This window comes from Lates calcarifer, linkage group LG5, assembly GCF_001640805.2.
Source record: "Lates calcarifer isolate ASB-BC8 linkage group LG5, TLL_Latcal_v3, whole genome shotgun sequence".
NCBI classification, from domain to species: Eukaryota; Metazoa; Chordata; class Actinopteri; family Centropomidae; genus Lates; species Lates calcarifer.
Window position 1 is genome coordinate 18367996 of NC_066837.1, and position 13788 is coordinate 18381783.

General features: G+C 40.6%; 1 protein-coding gene across 1 annotated transcript in view; it reads left to right on the plus strand.

The window, feature by feature from the left end:
• The window catches only part of LOC108875950 (alpha-1,6-mannosylglycoprotein 6-beta-N-acetylglucosaminyltransferase B), a 102303-nt gene that overhangs the window by 35764 nt on the left and 52751 nt on the right, over positions 1-13788 (plus strand). The window contains exons 4-7 of the mRNA XM_018665181.2: positions 5983-6092; positions 9141-9217; positions 9456-9635; positions 12898-13062. Coding sequence (XP_018520697.1) covers positions 5983-6092; positions 9141-9217; positions 9456-9635; positions 12898-13062 — 532 coding nt within the window. The remainder of the gene's footprint in view (positions 1-5982; positions 6093-9140; positions 9218-9455; positions 9636-12897; positions 13063-13788) is intronic.

Consider the following 13788-nt stretch of genomic DNA (forward strand, 5'->3'; position numbering starts at 1 on the left):
CATGTTCTATTATCAGTGTCGGCCTTGTGGGGGGTAAATTACAGTGTGCACAAAATTCAAATAGCATCATACAAGGGTGTAGTTGGGCTGTCAGGCACAAGGGGGAAAAAAGCCATCAGCCACCACTGTGGAGAGCCAGTCTTAATCCCCAGTAACAGTGCTTTCAGCTTGGCTAAGCATCCCATTACACACAACTGGCATTAAACCAATTACCCACATTTGTAGCAGATAATGCAATTGTGATTTGGTGATTTTGCCAACCCCCATATGTATTACAACTAATGGAAAGATCAGTGATTTGTTAATAATAAGTAATAATGCTATGTGAAATTTTATTACACTTTAAAACAGTGTTGTATTATAGTTCATAATTTAATGAACTGCAGCAATATTTTTTTAACTCCAAAAAATGTGCAGAGCAGCATGGATTAGTGTTATAATAGTAATAGTAGAATCACCAACAAAATTAACTGGAAACCCCTACACATCACCTCAGTTCAGTAATGAGGAGGAGTGGTGTGCTGCCACCCATTACTACTGCTTTGCTTTGTTTACATTCTGATTCACTGGAATGAAAAATAAATCTGCTGCTGTACTGCTCTGAAATCTAGCTTTTAAAATAAGAATTGCATGCATTGTGATCATAACTTACATTTCAAGGCTTGCCTAAAATTATGTCAGTACTAATTGAAGCAAGCCATACAGTGTGTATGATGTTATGTTATGATGGGTTATAAGCAGTAAACATCACACTCAAGCACCATTCAGCGAGCCACAGAAAACCTCATCCAAGCTCAGAGACTAGCACATAAACTTCTGCTGCATGTGGTGTATCTTAGTTTCTTCTTTGATGAATTCTTTTTGAAAAGTAGTTTTCTTCAACAGCAGTACTTTGTGAACAATATGAAATCAAGACCAGACCACACTGTAGGAAAGTCCATTTTATTTTATTATTTTCAGAGTACAGTGTTGTTTGGTATGGGCTGAATGGATCCTTGGAGTTGAAGTAGCTGTAACAGCTGGAGTGAAAGTTTTGATTCAGGAAGCAGAATGAAAAAGATATTGACAATGGAAATTGTGGTGAGCATGGTCTCTCTCTCTCTCTCTCTCTCTCTCTCTTCTCACACACACACACACGCACACACGCACACACACTTTTTGTCTTGATGATGTTCTTTTGATGGCACCCTGCTGAAGAAGGAGATAAGATATGTGTAATGAGCCTGTGTGTGTGTGTGTGTGAGAGAGAGAGAGAGAGAGAGAGAGAGAGAGAGAGAGAGAGAGAGAGTGAGAGTGTGTGTGTGTCCGTGTGTGTGAGACAATGTGTGTAATTGCGTCATGCATGTGGGTGTCTGTGTTTTAGTTCACTTGAGGTGACAGTTGTTAAAACCAGTCTGGGCGTGAGACCAGCGCACAGACCCCTGACTGAGCACATAGCCTGCAGGATTAATGGGCTCACACACATGCAGACAGACACACACACACACACACACACACACACACATACTGAATGTCACAACAGCGACAATCATTGGACTGAAGTCTCTCTTCAGTCCAATGATTTTCATTCTATTGCTCATTTCTCTTCTTCCCTCTATCTCTCAGTCTTTCTACTTTTGCCTTTCCTCTACTGCTCTCCGTTTCTTGTTACTATATTTTCTCACTGCTCTTCCTCCCTGTCTTGCATTCACATACATACACAGAGTGAAAGAGTGTGTGAGAAAGGTAGTCAGTTGGTATGAGTGACGAGGTAAAGTGTGATTTTTGCTAGCGGGGGAGAGGGGCAAATGGGAAGAGAGAGCTTCATAAAAACATATCCTAAAATCCAGTCCAGGCAGGCACACACATAAAGACACACACACACACACACACACACTGGGCGGGAGTCTCATCTCCGTGTGAGCTTCATTGGTGCTGACACACTCCTGTGTAGCGGCGAATGGGACTTGATGTCTGAGGCCCCAGCCTGCGATTCGCCCACAGGGCAGCCACTCGTTAGAGCAGAAAACGGAGGGAAAATAACGAGGCAGGGAGGGAGGAAGGGAGAGAGGTAGAGAGAGGGACAGAGAAAATGAAAGAGGGAGAGATGAAGGAGGAGAAAGGGATGCAGAGTTGATTCACTCCATTTTACCGTGCAGCGGATGAGAGGGGAGATTGGTAAGTCTCCCTTTAGGCATACGCTCTCTGAAGATCACTGCTCTGGCTTGGCTTTACCTATTTCTCCTCCCTTAAGCACCCATCTAAGCTCTGTCAGTAACAACCTTTATCCCAGGAGGCCGTCTTTTCCACAGCACTCAAGTCAATGTCATACTGTAGCTTGTAGCTGGAAGTAGGCAAGGGAGAAACGTAAATTCTTCTTTTACTCCTTTTATTTATTTTCCCTGATTTCAGTTGCTTTGTGCATAGATCAGTGGGAGAAATAATCCATGGGAAATTGCTGTTCCAACCTTAATTTTCTGTAAGGCTGTACGTGAAAAAAACAAACAAAAATCAATGTGTGTCTGTGTGCATTCATGCATCTGTCTTGGCATTTGTGTCCGTGCGCGTATGTGTGAAAATAAGCAGTGGAATAAGCGCTGTGGAGTGTGATGTTTTAACATTATGACATCAAATGAAATAAGTCAGCAAGCGCTCAAACAAATGGACATCAGCCAAACACAAAAGCATGCATGTTTACACCTTGTCACATGCATCTATGTCCCTGGGCAGCTTTAGTTGATGGGATGCTGCCAGGAACTGCCCTCCTCCCTTAAGAGGATGAGCTCATTAGATAGAGAGGGAGGGGGAGAGAAATGAGTAGAACATGAAAACACACTTTTATTTGTATCCTTAGAAACTCTCCCTGTAGTTATCATTGATTTTCTCTTACCGCTTCTCTGTCAGTGTTCTACTTCTGCTTGGCATGCGCCAGTGGATTTCCTCGTGTTGTTTCTTCTCCCCCTGCACTTTTCCTCCCGTTTTGTCTTCTCTTTGCTCTCCCTCATTTCTGTTTTGTTTCTCTCATTTGTAAAAGAGCCAATTGTCTACATTCATCAAAAAGGAGGAAGCTTCATTGCAGGCAGCGTGCAACAGTGGGCCATCAAATATGTATATCCTCGCATTCTTTGATCATGATCATTGTTTAATGTCTCAGTCAAGCTGTCTTGTTGGCTTCCACACGAAGGCACAGAGGATCTCTTTATTTTATCCTCTTTATTTCTTGACGGAAAGGTCCCCCTGGTACTCTAGGTCTGTTTGCTGTAGATGGTTGATCTCCTGCTCTTTATTTTCTGCCTGCTTTTATTTCAAGTTTTTTTTCCTCAGCTCTCCCACTGTATGTTTCTCTGTCTGTCTCATTTTTTCTTATCCTTTTTGGATCTCATTGTGCCATCCTCTCCCTTCAGTCTTTCATCCATTTCTCTGCCTCAGTCTCTCCTTCTGTGACTCGCTCCCTTCCTCTGTCTCTCTGTGTTCATCTCTAGGGATGAGTTCACATTGTAGAGGTGAGATTAGAAGGTCATCGTCTTATGGAGGCCAGCTTGCACAGTCACAGTCAAGCCCCCCCAAAGAGAGCTTTACAGTAACAGGGGTTACCCAGCTTAGCAAGCAAAGGTTTTGTCCTTCAGGCCAAACACATCGCCGCTTAGGTACCATGGCAGTTGTAATCCTCTACCGCTCTGAACTTTTGTGAAATGCTTCACGTAATAATATTAATGTTTTAATATAATTTTATAGCCTAATATAATGCTGGCTCTCATTATAAGACAATATAAGGTAATAACATTCACTAACGCGTACGCTGTATTTGCCTCGCTCGCACAGAACAGAGGAGTGAAATTATAATTGGTTTTGTCATTTGCTTTTATTGAGATGACTCTGTTTCATTGTGCTTTCACACCATGCATGTTTGGAAAGGTTTATTTACATAGTGGAGTTTTTGTCTCCTTGGGTATCTGTTAGCAGGTGAGAGAAAAGACATTTGTGGCTTAATAACCACACTGACAGTCAATAACATTAAGGTCTGCTCTTTCAACACATAGTCCTGAAAGAACCGTGAAATTATCCCACACGTTAGTAGTTACGATCACATCCTCATATGTTCAGGTCAGTTGCAGAAAACATGGTTTGAAGTCTGAGGTCATGGCACTCTGCCAGACAAAAGTAGATTGCCCCCTTCAGACTGGGAGAGGGTCAGGTGAAGGAGTTCAAGTATCTTTAGGCCTTGTTGTCGACGCTGCTGATATCGCAGCAGCACTAAAGCAGACACTGTTTAAGAGGGAGCTGAGCTTGATGGCGAAGCTCTCCGTTTCACCAGTCTGTCAATATCCTATTGTTTCCAGCTTGCACAGATGTATCTTTACATTACAATATTATTTTAAGCTACCAATACATAAGCTACTTGATATTATATGGGGTGATTTTTAAAGAACCAATTATTCTTATGGGAACAGAAAGTAGCAGCAACTCATTGTGTGTGTCCCTTAAGATTTTGATGAGTTAGATTTTACGAACCCCCAGTATAGACTAACATAAGGTGATACCGCACTTTACCCTGTGCAACAAAAATACTGTACATCACATCATAATTTCACATTTCAGCACAGTTTCACTTTTTGTAAAGAGCTGTTACACCTGAAATAAACATGCACCAGGGAACAATGGCTTCTCTGTTGTAGTGAATATATTAAAGAGAAATCAAACACACTTAGTGATGCTTACAAGTGACACTTACAAAGTTGTTAATGGAGCATGGAGACTGCTTGTGACTTTGATAGCTGTCTAGTTTTTTGTTTACACTTTGTAAAGCAACAAATGCACTTTCTACACATATTCCCTTGGTCCCATGATTTTTTTTTGGCTCATATTCATGCAGCTGCTGTTGGAGATTATTGGAGATAGTTAAGCAGCCTTGCATTCCATCTTGTATACACACACACACACACACACACACACACACAATCAATAATTCTGATTATCATCTGCAATGATGTGTTATTATGCTGCATTTAAGCCTCTGGGTTTAATGAGGGTTAATACAATCTGCTGATTAGACAGTATGGAGAGACAGGAAGGCACATGCACACACAAGTGCACGCATGCACACACACACACACTCAAGTCATTTAAATGGACATAATGGGCACAGTAGTATGAGCATGTGTGGGTTTGGAGGCTCTGCTATGCATGATGTGCAGCCATGCACTCTGATGCTTTGGAAATATGCAGAACTACAATGAGCACACACACGGAGATGCAAACTGAAGTACTTACACACAACAAACACACACTCTCTCATTTCCCACACATCTTATTATGTGAATGGGAAGTCTCTCACCCTACAAAAGAAGTGGTATTAACAGCACAGGTCTTTTTCTATTTCACGCTCCAACCAAGTGTCTACCAATTTGCATCTCCCACTAACACTTCTACATCTGTTGAGATGTAAAAAGGAGGGAGGGGAAGCGGAGAAGAAAAGGCTGGGCAGAGGAGTAAGAGAAAAAAGGCAGAAACAACAATGAGACAGTAGTAAAAAGGGGAATAAGTGAAGAGGGGAACCGATGACTGAAGTGAGGGGGAAAGAATTTGAAAGAATGTGAAGTAAGTAAGGGACTGAAAGACGAGGTGATTCTATTGGGAGAGGAGGAATGGGTAGTGTGAGATTTTTTTGTTTAGCTGTTGGTAGACATTTTGAATGCCAGGTATGTGTTAGTGTGCGTGGGTGTGATAGAGATGCTCCACTTGAATGCAGAGGCGTTTGCTTTTTGTCCTTGGCACTTTGTTTTGAATTGAGTTTACATTGTGTGACAGCAGTGTGAGTACACCTGTCACTTTCATATGCCTTTATCTCTTAGTCACTCTCTCTCTCTCTCTCTCTCCCCTCTCTCTCTCTCTCTCTCTCCCTCTCTCTCCCTCTCTCTCTCTCCCCTCTCTCTCTCCCCTCTCTCTCTCTCCTCTCTCTCTCTCTCTCTCTCTCTCTCTCTCCCTGTGTGTGTGTGTGTGTAGGTTTCAACCAGCCGGCCTGGTGGAGAGGATCCAAGCTATAGCCCAGAATGTCTCCAACATGGCCATCAGGGTGGAGCAAATACTTCAGAACAGCCTGGTGCAAGGAAGAGGTACAGTATCAATATACATCACTGTGATTTGCCTTTACCCTCTTATTTGCAATATGTATACATGAGACATACTATAGTTGGTATAAATATTGACAAAATAAATAAGTGATATCATGAGCATATGAATCATGTCCAGTCTAATAATACAGCTTCTCATCTGACATAATTTATTAACCCTGTATAGACTTTTATATTGTGCATCATTGGACATAGATTAGCAAACAACCATATAAATAAAGACACAGCACAGTTAAATTACAAGTATAATAAATATGCATACAAGCCATATGTGACACATGCACACATCCACACAACAACCTGATGTGACCCTCTTATCTCTAGTGACTTACAATCAGGAATTTATTGATTAAATTTTAATCCCAAAAAGAAGTTGGTTTGCATGTGAGCTGCTGTGAGCACAAAATTGAACATATTTTATAAAAGCATACACTTTAAAAACAATCAAAGCCATACAGTGCAAACAGTACTGGGTGTCTGCCAAGTATATGGTGTCACACAGGCAGAATACAGTATTACAAAGAATACGCCAGTAAACAGTAAACTGTGCTTACTTAGCACAGTGTACTGTGTACTTGCAGAGCTTACACAAGTACACAAATCTGGTGTAAGAAACTAATGTTAGCATAAGTGCAAAAGATGCAATATAGCAAAAAATGATACATAATGCTCATTACTACTTAAATAATAAATACAGTTAGGACAATAGTTACTTATTGGTGTTATATTTTCATACATTCGTACATGGAGAAGTGGACAAAATCACTTGGTTGTACTAATGTACACTATTACTGATGTAGATCATAAGATTAAGTTTTTAATGTCTTGGGTTCTAACCATTCTCCAATTAGACAGGGTATACAGAGAGGGGTAACTGTAAGCTAAGAAATATCCCTTCAACAACAACAACAACAACAACAAAGAAATTAACTCAGTAATTCATGTAACTTTCCAGTAATGTTCAGCTTGAAGCACAGCTGGATTCATGCACAGCTGTCAGCTTGCATTGGAGCAAAACAACAATTGCTGCTGTTATTTACAAGAGAATGGAAAAGAATACAAAACAGATCTGCAGACACACACATGCACAGTAAGAGAGAGATGCACTTGTGTAAATGAAGCCATCTAGCTGATATTCCCACTGACGCAAATCATTTGTGACGCCTTGCCAAAATACGCAGGTGATCGTTTGGGTTATACATCCTCTCACCCACATACATTAAACCATAAAAACAATATTGGGAGAATGCTTAATTATATCAGGTCGAAAAAACATCAGCACAATATCATAAAATATTAACATCTTTGAGTAGTGTGAGGAAGGACAAACATATAGTTAGTAGACCTATTTTTATGTGATTTTATTTTTAGAAAGTAATGTAATAAGAGAGATAAATGTGAGTAATCAAGTCATTGGTGGAGCACCCAGCGGGGCACTGCCCAACCCTGTTGTTTTGTGTTGTCTTGCTCTTGCACATTTTTAATCAAAACCTGCATAATTTTAAGCTTGCGACAGTTGTGTGCACGCACATACATACAGACACAAGCATGCACACACCATTATGATCATTCTTTCCTCTTTATTCTCCTCTCACTTTTTTTCTCTTGAGGGTAATTGCCCAACTCTTTACATGAGAATAAATGAGCATTACATCTCCTTTTGTTTTCCCCCACTGCATCTGCAGGGACGACGGCACACGCCAGAATGAAAACACTGCTGCTTCCTCTAATCACAGATGAATTGAAACACTGCCGGCAGACTTTATTATCATACGGCTCAGTGGCGGTTTATTTATCTCATGGTCAGGCATGTGCAAGAGGGAGCGACAGGAGAAAGGGAGAGACAGAGGACGTGATTAGAATTTCCTACCCCTCCAGCACTGACAAGGCTTTTATGTTCTGTCTTGCAGGGACAGGAGTCAAGTTTTTATCTAGTTAGTTGACCACATTTCCAATTGTTGCTGCAGTGGTTGCTATTGTAATCATATTTGTAGGCAGCGTGTGTGTGTGTGTGTTTTCAGTCGAGCCCCGGGGAAGACTTATGTGGAGAAATGTCTCTTTTTCATTAGGCAAATGGAAACAGACGGATTCTAGAGAGATGGCAAATTTGTTGGTCCAGAGAGAGACAGAAATAGAGAAGGGAGGGGTTTGAAAGACAGAAACAAACAACAATGAGAAAATGAAGCTGCATTGGTTCCTTCACGGACTATATCATTTCACTTCTCTCTCTCGCTCTCTCTGTCACTCTCTTCCCTTCTTTTCCTCACATCAGCAGCAGAGGCAGTTAACTAAGTCAGTGGAGCAATTAATGCAGTGAGTGCAGCCTAAGTGAGCCGACGTACTTGCTAGTGTAACCCTAGGACGCTTGGCAGTAGCAGGAGACAGGCTGTGCTGCTTTGTCAGGCCCAGTGACTAGTGTGCACTGCAGTAGAGCAGATATGGGATGATGTTGCAAAGGGGGAAGCGCTGGGATTTATGGGCGCCGACAGCACATATGGCATACACTGGAAATGATGATGTTAAGGGAGAAAGTGAATATTGCCATAAAATGTCCAGAGGCGAGTGGAGAAAAGCTGTTAATGTGAGCGATACTTTAACCTGGCAGTTCTGAGGGGTGAGCCTGAGGGTCAAACAAGTTCATGTCTGCAGTTATTTTGTGAAAGTCAATTGATTAAAACCTGAATCTTAAAGAGGGTTTGACATGCACCATATGTTGTTAAATGAGCTGATAGATAATATTACACTGGCTGATTGCTGTTGGAATCATTAACTTCACTGGAGAATAAATATTCCCATTAAAGCCAACTGATTTAAGTGAGCTAAGCTAGCAAGCCCACAGACTAATGAAGTAGCAGTGACTGTGGGTAAAGCAAAGGTACGCAACTTGTATTTCAATCGATTGATCAATTATTGCTATGAAAAGAAAATGGGAGTGGATTTGCAGGCCATCTTTTGAAAGGCATCCAGCCCGCAAAAAAGACATTAATGGTTTATGGACGTAAAATTTTCATTCATTCTGTGTCTTTTCAGCAGTGAGAGATGGGACGTCAAGCCAATGTGAGGTACCAAGAGACCCACGCTTTCCAGAGTGTCCAGGGAAAGTAGATGTGAGTGTCACTCTGTTTTTTTTATTTTGATTCACAACTTTTTTTGCCCTGTGAACTGTTATATTGAAAGTTATATGATTATTACCATTTTCTCACGACATGGCAGCAAGTATTCCATATGGGAACCACTGTAATAGAGAAAGTCTAATACCCCCCACCCCACCCCCCAATGTTTTTTTTTTTTTTTACTTACTTTACTATTTTTTATGTGAATGTGTGGATGTGTTTTTGTGTACAGTGGATGCGTGCGCGTTGGACGTCAGACCCTTGTTATGCCTTCTATGGTGTTGATGGTTCAGATTGCTCCTTCCTCATCTATCTGAGCGAGGTGGAGTGGTTCTGCCCACCACTGGCCTGGAGGAACCACAGCAGCCCACCCACACAACATACACAGCAAGCAAAGGCTCCCAAGAGACAGGTGAGGAGATTACACACAAACATTAACGATATGAATATCACAAAACCAAAGACTTCAACAGCAAAATAAATCTTAGTGTGTACGTAGATATATTCAGAAATACAGCTGATAAGTGTAGACTGCCAGTTAGACAGAAGATTTTTAGAGAAGAGTCTTCTGAGCATTATCTGTTGCTCAGAATGTGTTTGGTAAAGGAAAATGACGGGAAGGTGATTAGTAACTTATATGTTGCTGAGTACCAGCACAAATGCAGATATAATGTGTGAGAGTATCTTCTATTTTTTTTATTTTTTTCAACCTTTGCAGGCTAGGAAAATTCTTTTCATTGTTCTAAACTTAGCACTCCATCAAGCTTACAGTTAGTATGGCACTGAAACTGGTTTTGATCGCTGCCAATCACTGAGGACATTTTTTTGCAGCTGTGAGGATGGACAGGATTCAGCCTGACACAGTTGTTCTGATACACTCCAGATAATGCTTTGATGCTGCACTGTCAACTGACAAAACACACACACACACCCAGTACTCAGTGACTGTAACTTTGAAAGGAGATAATACAGGTCATCTTTAGTCTTATTTAAATGTTAGAATCTGTTGTCAGGGCTGCGGAGGACTTTGCTACCTACTTGTCAGTGGACAATGTAGTAGTCTCTCCATTATTAGCCTTTACCTTTACTCTACCTAGCTAATGCCTTTACCTAGTTAATACCCGCAAATCATAAGCAAGGGGTTAAGCATACAACACAGTAAAATAAACACAGTCCAGCTGCAGATGTATTCTTTCTTGTTTGTTTAGTTAAAAGAGCCAAAAAACAAACAGGCTACTAGTTCATATATTCCCAGTATGCTCAGTTCAGTAGAGGTTATGTGGAAAATATGGCAGCAGTACAAATTAATGGGGAATCAGGGCAGCAGTTCCCTTGGAAATTCATGAAATACTGTGAAGGTAAAATCAGGGCCAAAGAATGAAGGTGATAATTAGGAGCAACCTTTACTGCATTTCACCTTGTTCACATTTTTCTCATTTAGTTTCCGTATATTCAAGAAAGAATGTAATTGCTGTCACGTTAGCCATATACATGTATGACTGTGAATTTTATACATTTAGGGTGAGAAAAATGTACAGGGTTTTAATTGGGGACAAATTAAAAGCATGCTGTGTCATCTCATGAGATGAATAAAACATGTTACCAGCATGTAGAAGCTTGCCCTTCTTATAAACCCTTCATTGTGAAGTTCCATAAGCTGTTGGCACTTAAATAAACATCCATTCAGTAGTCAGTGACCTTAAATGTTAATTGCTTGCTTCAATATTAAACGTTTGAGGAAAATAAAAACTGAGTGTCTGAGAGAAGAAGAAAAGACTTTAGATAAGCAATATTGTTTTTAGTCGGCTGCTGGAGCTGACAAATAGGACGTTTGTTTTGTAATTACAGTTTTTACAAAATAAAAATACCATCAAAAATATTTCTCTCACTCTATTATTTATCCCAAATTGTTGCCTTTGTATCTTCCACTTTAGACAGCCTTTAATAACAACAAAGGCAAGTGACAAGAACAATTAATAGTGGTCATCAAATTGTCAATCACATGTCCGCAGTACCAATCAAAAGCGGGGTGGATAGCAGCCTTTTTTCTCTGAGGATACTGTTCAGTAAGAGGAGTGTGAGCAATTTGCCCCCATCACTACATAATAATTGACCTTCATCTGACCTTATTCACTCTCTACCAATTAAAACAGGCCTGATCTCCCTCATCATTATCTTCCACCCTCCATTCTTCTCAACATTGACTTAGAGGTCATGCAGCAGTCCAATACTTTAATTCCTTACACACACATTAATACACACGAACATAGAGTGTGTTAATAGTCTAAGTATCAGTTTATACATTTATTGTCTCGACATGGATGCATTTAGAGTTTGAGTTGACAGTCTCCCCTAGTTCTCCTGGCTTACCTTTAAAAAGAAACACTAAAATTCATCGCCCTTACTTTTACTGATAACAATATCGACTGCTTTTCATTGCAAGGCAGTGAAGTGGCCTATATTTTAATATTAACTACTTTGTTCCTCACATTGGTGACAGTACAGCTGAAGGTGCCCTCTGGGGCCAAGTCTGTGCAGTGATAATAAAGTGCTTTGGATTTGGATGTTCACCAAACGGAATAAGGAAAGTCTTAACTACACACACTCTGAATACAGTTGCTGATATTGTTCCCAGTTACAGAGGCTTGGTCAGCCTTTTACATTGTTTGTTTGGGAAGCCAAACACATGAATGTGTAGGGGTGAGGTGCATGCACTATCTCTGTGTGTACAGTTTCACTTTGCCTTATACACTTTATCTGTGGCAGCAGTGAAAGGTGGAGGTAAAGCAGAATGTCCAAGTAAATGAAGACTGTTATCTCCATCTTACCCTGTGACCCAAACTACTGAACTGTGGATTACAGTCTTGTTGTATCTTTGTCTGAGCCAAGGTTGTTTTGAAAGGAGAAAAACTTGAGTCTTTATAGCACTGGTTAGAAAATTCACTGCATGTTGTTGTAACTTCTTTCTGTTTATTTGACAGGGGAAACTAAAGCCAGCCTTGAAATAGTAAAGCGAGCAAGGCAAGGCTCTCTTGGGACACAATTTTTCTTGAAATATTTCTCTAAAATATTAGTGTTGACAAGGCAAATATTGCATCATTTTGCAAAACTGTTTATTCTTTTAAAGATCTACCAGCAAGTGTTTTCTTGCACTTACAGGGAATACAGAATTACTATCACATACAGTACAAGAAGAAGATTTACATGTGCAGATTACATCAGCTGATGTTTACAGATGACACACACTTTCACATCTTTTCTTACTTGCTCTCAGATGCTTTGCAGTCTAGTCTAGCATTCAAACCAATAAGAAACAAACAATACTCAGAGTCTACAGCCAGGGCAGCACCTCTGTGAGGCTGTTGATAAGAAAACAAAAAAGTTAGATAGAGAAACTGAAGTATTGGACAAATTGAAATGTTGACCTGATAGAGTGAGGATCAGATCAAACAAGTCAGCACCTATTTGAGGAGCACAAATATCAACCTCATAGTGATGCTAGGAGGAAAAGTCAGGGGATCTTCAAAATGAGTAGGATTCATCCTCTGGGAACCATGAATGTTTGTGCAACACTTCTACCGACAATGTGGGAGTAGCACCCATATTTCTGTCTAATACCCACCGTCTCACACTTTATCTTCACCTCTTTCTATCTCTCCTTTTACTTTGCCCAGGCTGCTTTCCGCACAGACCTCTCTGTACTTCTGGACCAGGTTGGGACAGGAAAGGAATCCCTCAGCTTCATGAAGCGCCGAATCCGCCGCCTTGCTCAGCAGTGGGCAACGGCCGCCAACCGCCTGGATGCCAAGCTGGAGCAGCGATGGAGGGACCAGAAGAAGGTGAGTGAAAGTGGGGAGGGATGAGGACAAAATGGTGGAGGATGCTGGGTGAAGTCTTTATTATTTAGACTGTGATTAAGTACCGTAAGTGGACCTGAGAAAAGACAATGCACAGCTGAACTGTACACCATGAAAAACATCAACGCACATAGTGCACCTTACACTACCAGGCAATACAATGTTGTAAGTATAAGTATGTTCAAGACTCCAAGTGATCTACAAAAGCCTTACAGCAGAATGTGTGATTCAAGGTTAGCTGACAGCAGTTCGTTTCAAAGATAATAGTTAAGGCAAACACTGTTTTCCACTCAAGTAGTTAGGCACAAAAAGGCTTTTTCAGATGCTTCTTGAAGATTCTCTGTTTGAATGATAATAGCTGGTAGGAGAAAAATGATAGAGGAGGTAATGATAGGTTGTCATCCATTGCTGCAGTGTGCATTCTTCCTCCGTAATTGGTGTGTCTTTATATATCAATTCAAAAATAGTTTTCAAAGCTACATACTGTAAAATAAAAATTTGTTCCAGTATCATACAGTTAGATTGTTAAACTTCATTTGTTGCACTGTATGAGCTTGGCTACTTCCTGCTTGTAGCCATGCATGCTAAAAGAAGGGAAGGAATAAAGAAAGAAAGGGATGTGAGGGAAGAAATGAAAGGGGGAAAGGGGGTAAGGATTTATGATAATGAATGATTAGGATTACAACAAGAAGCCAAGCACGTGCCAGT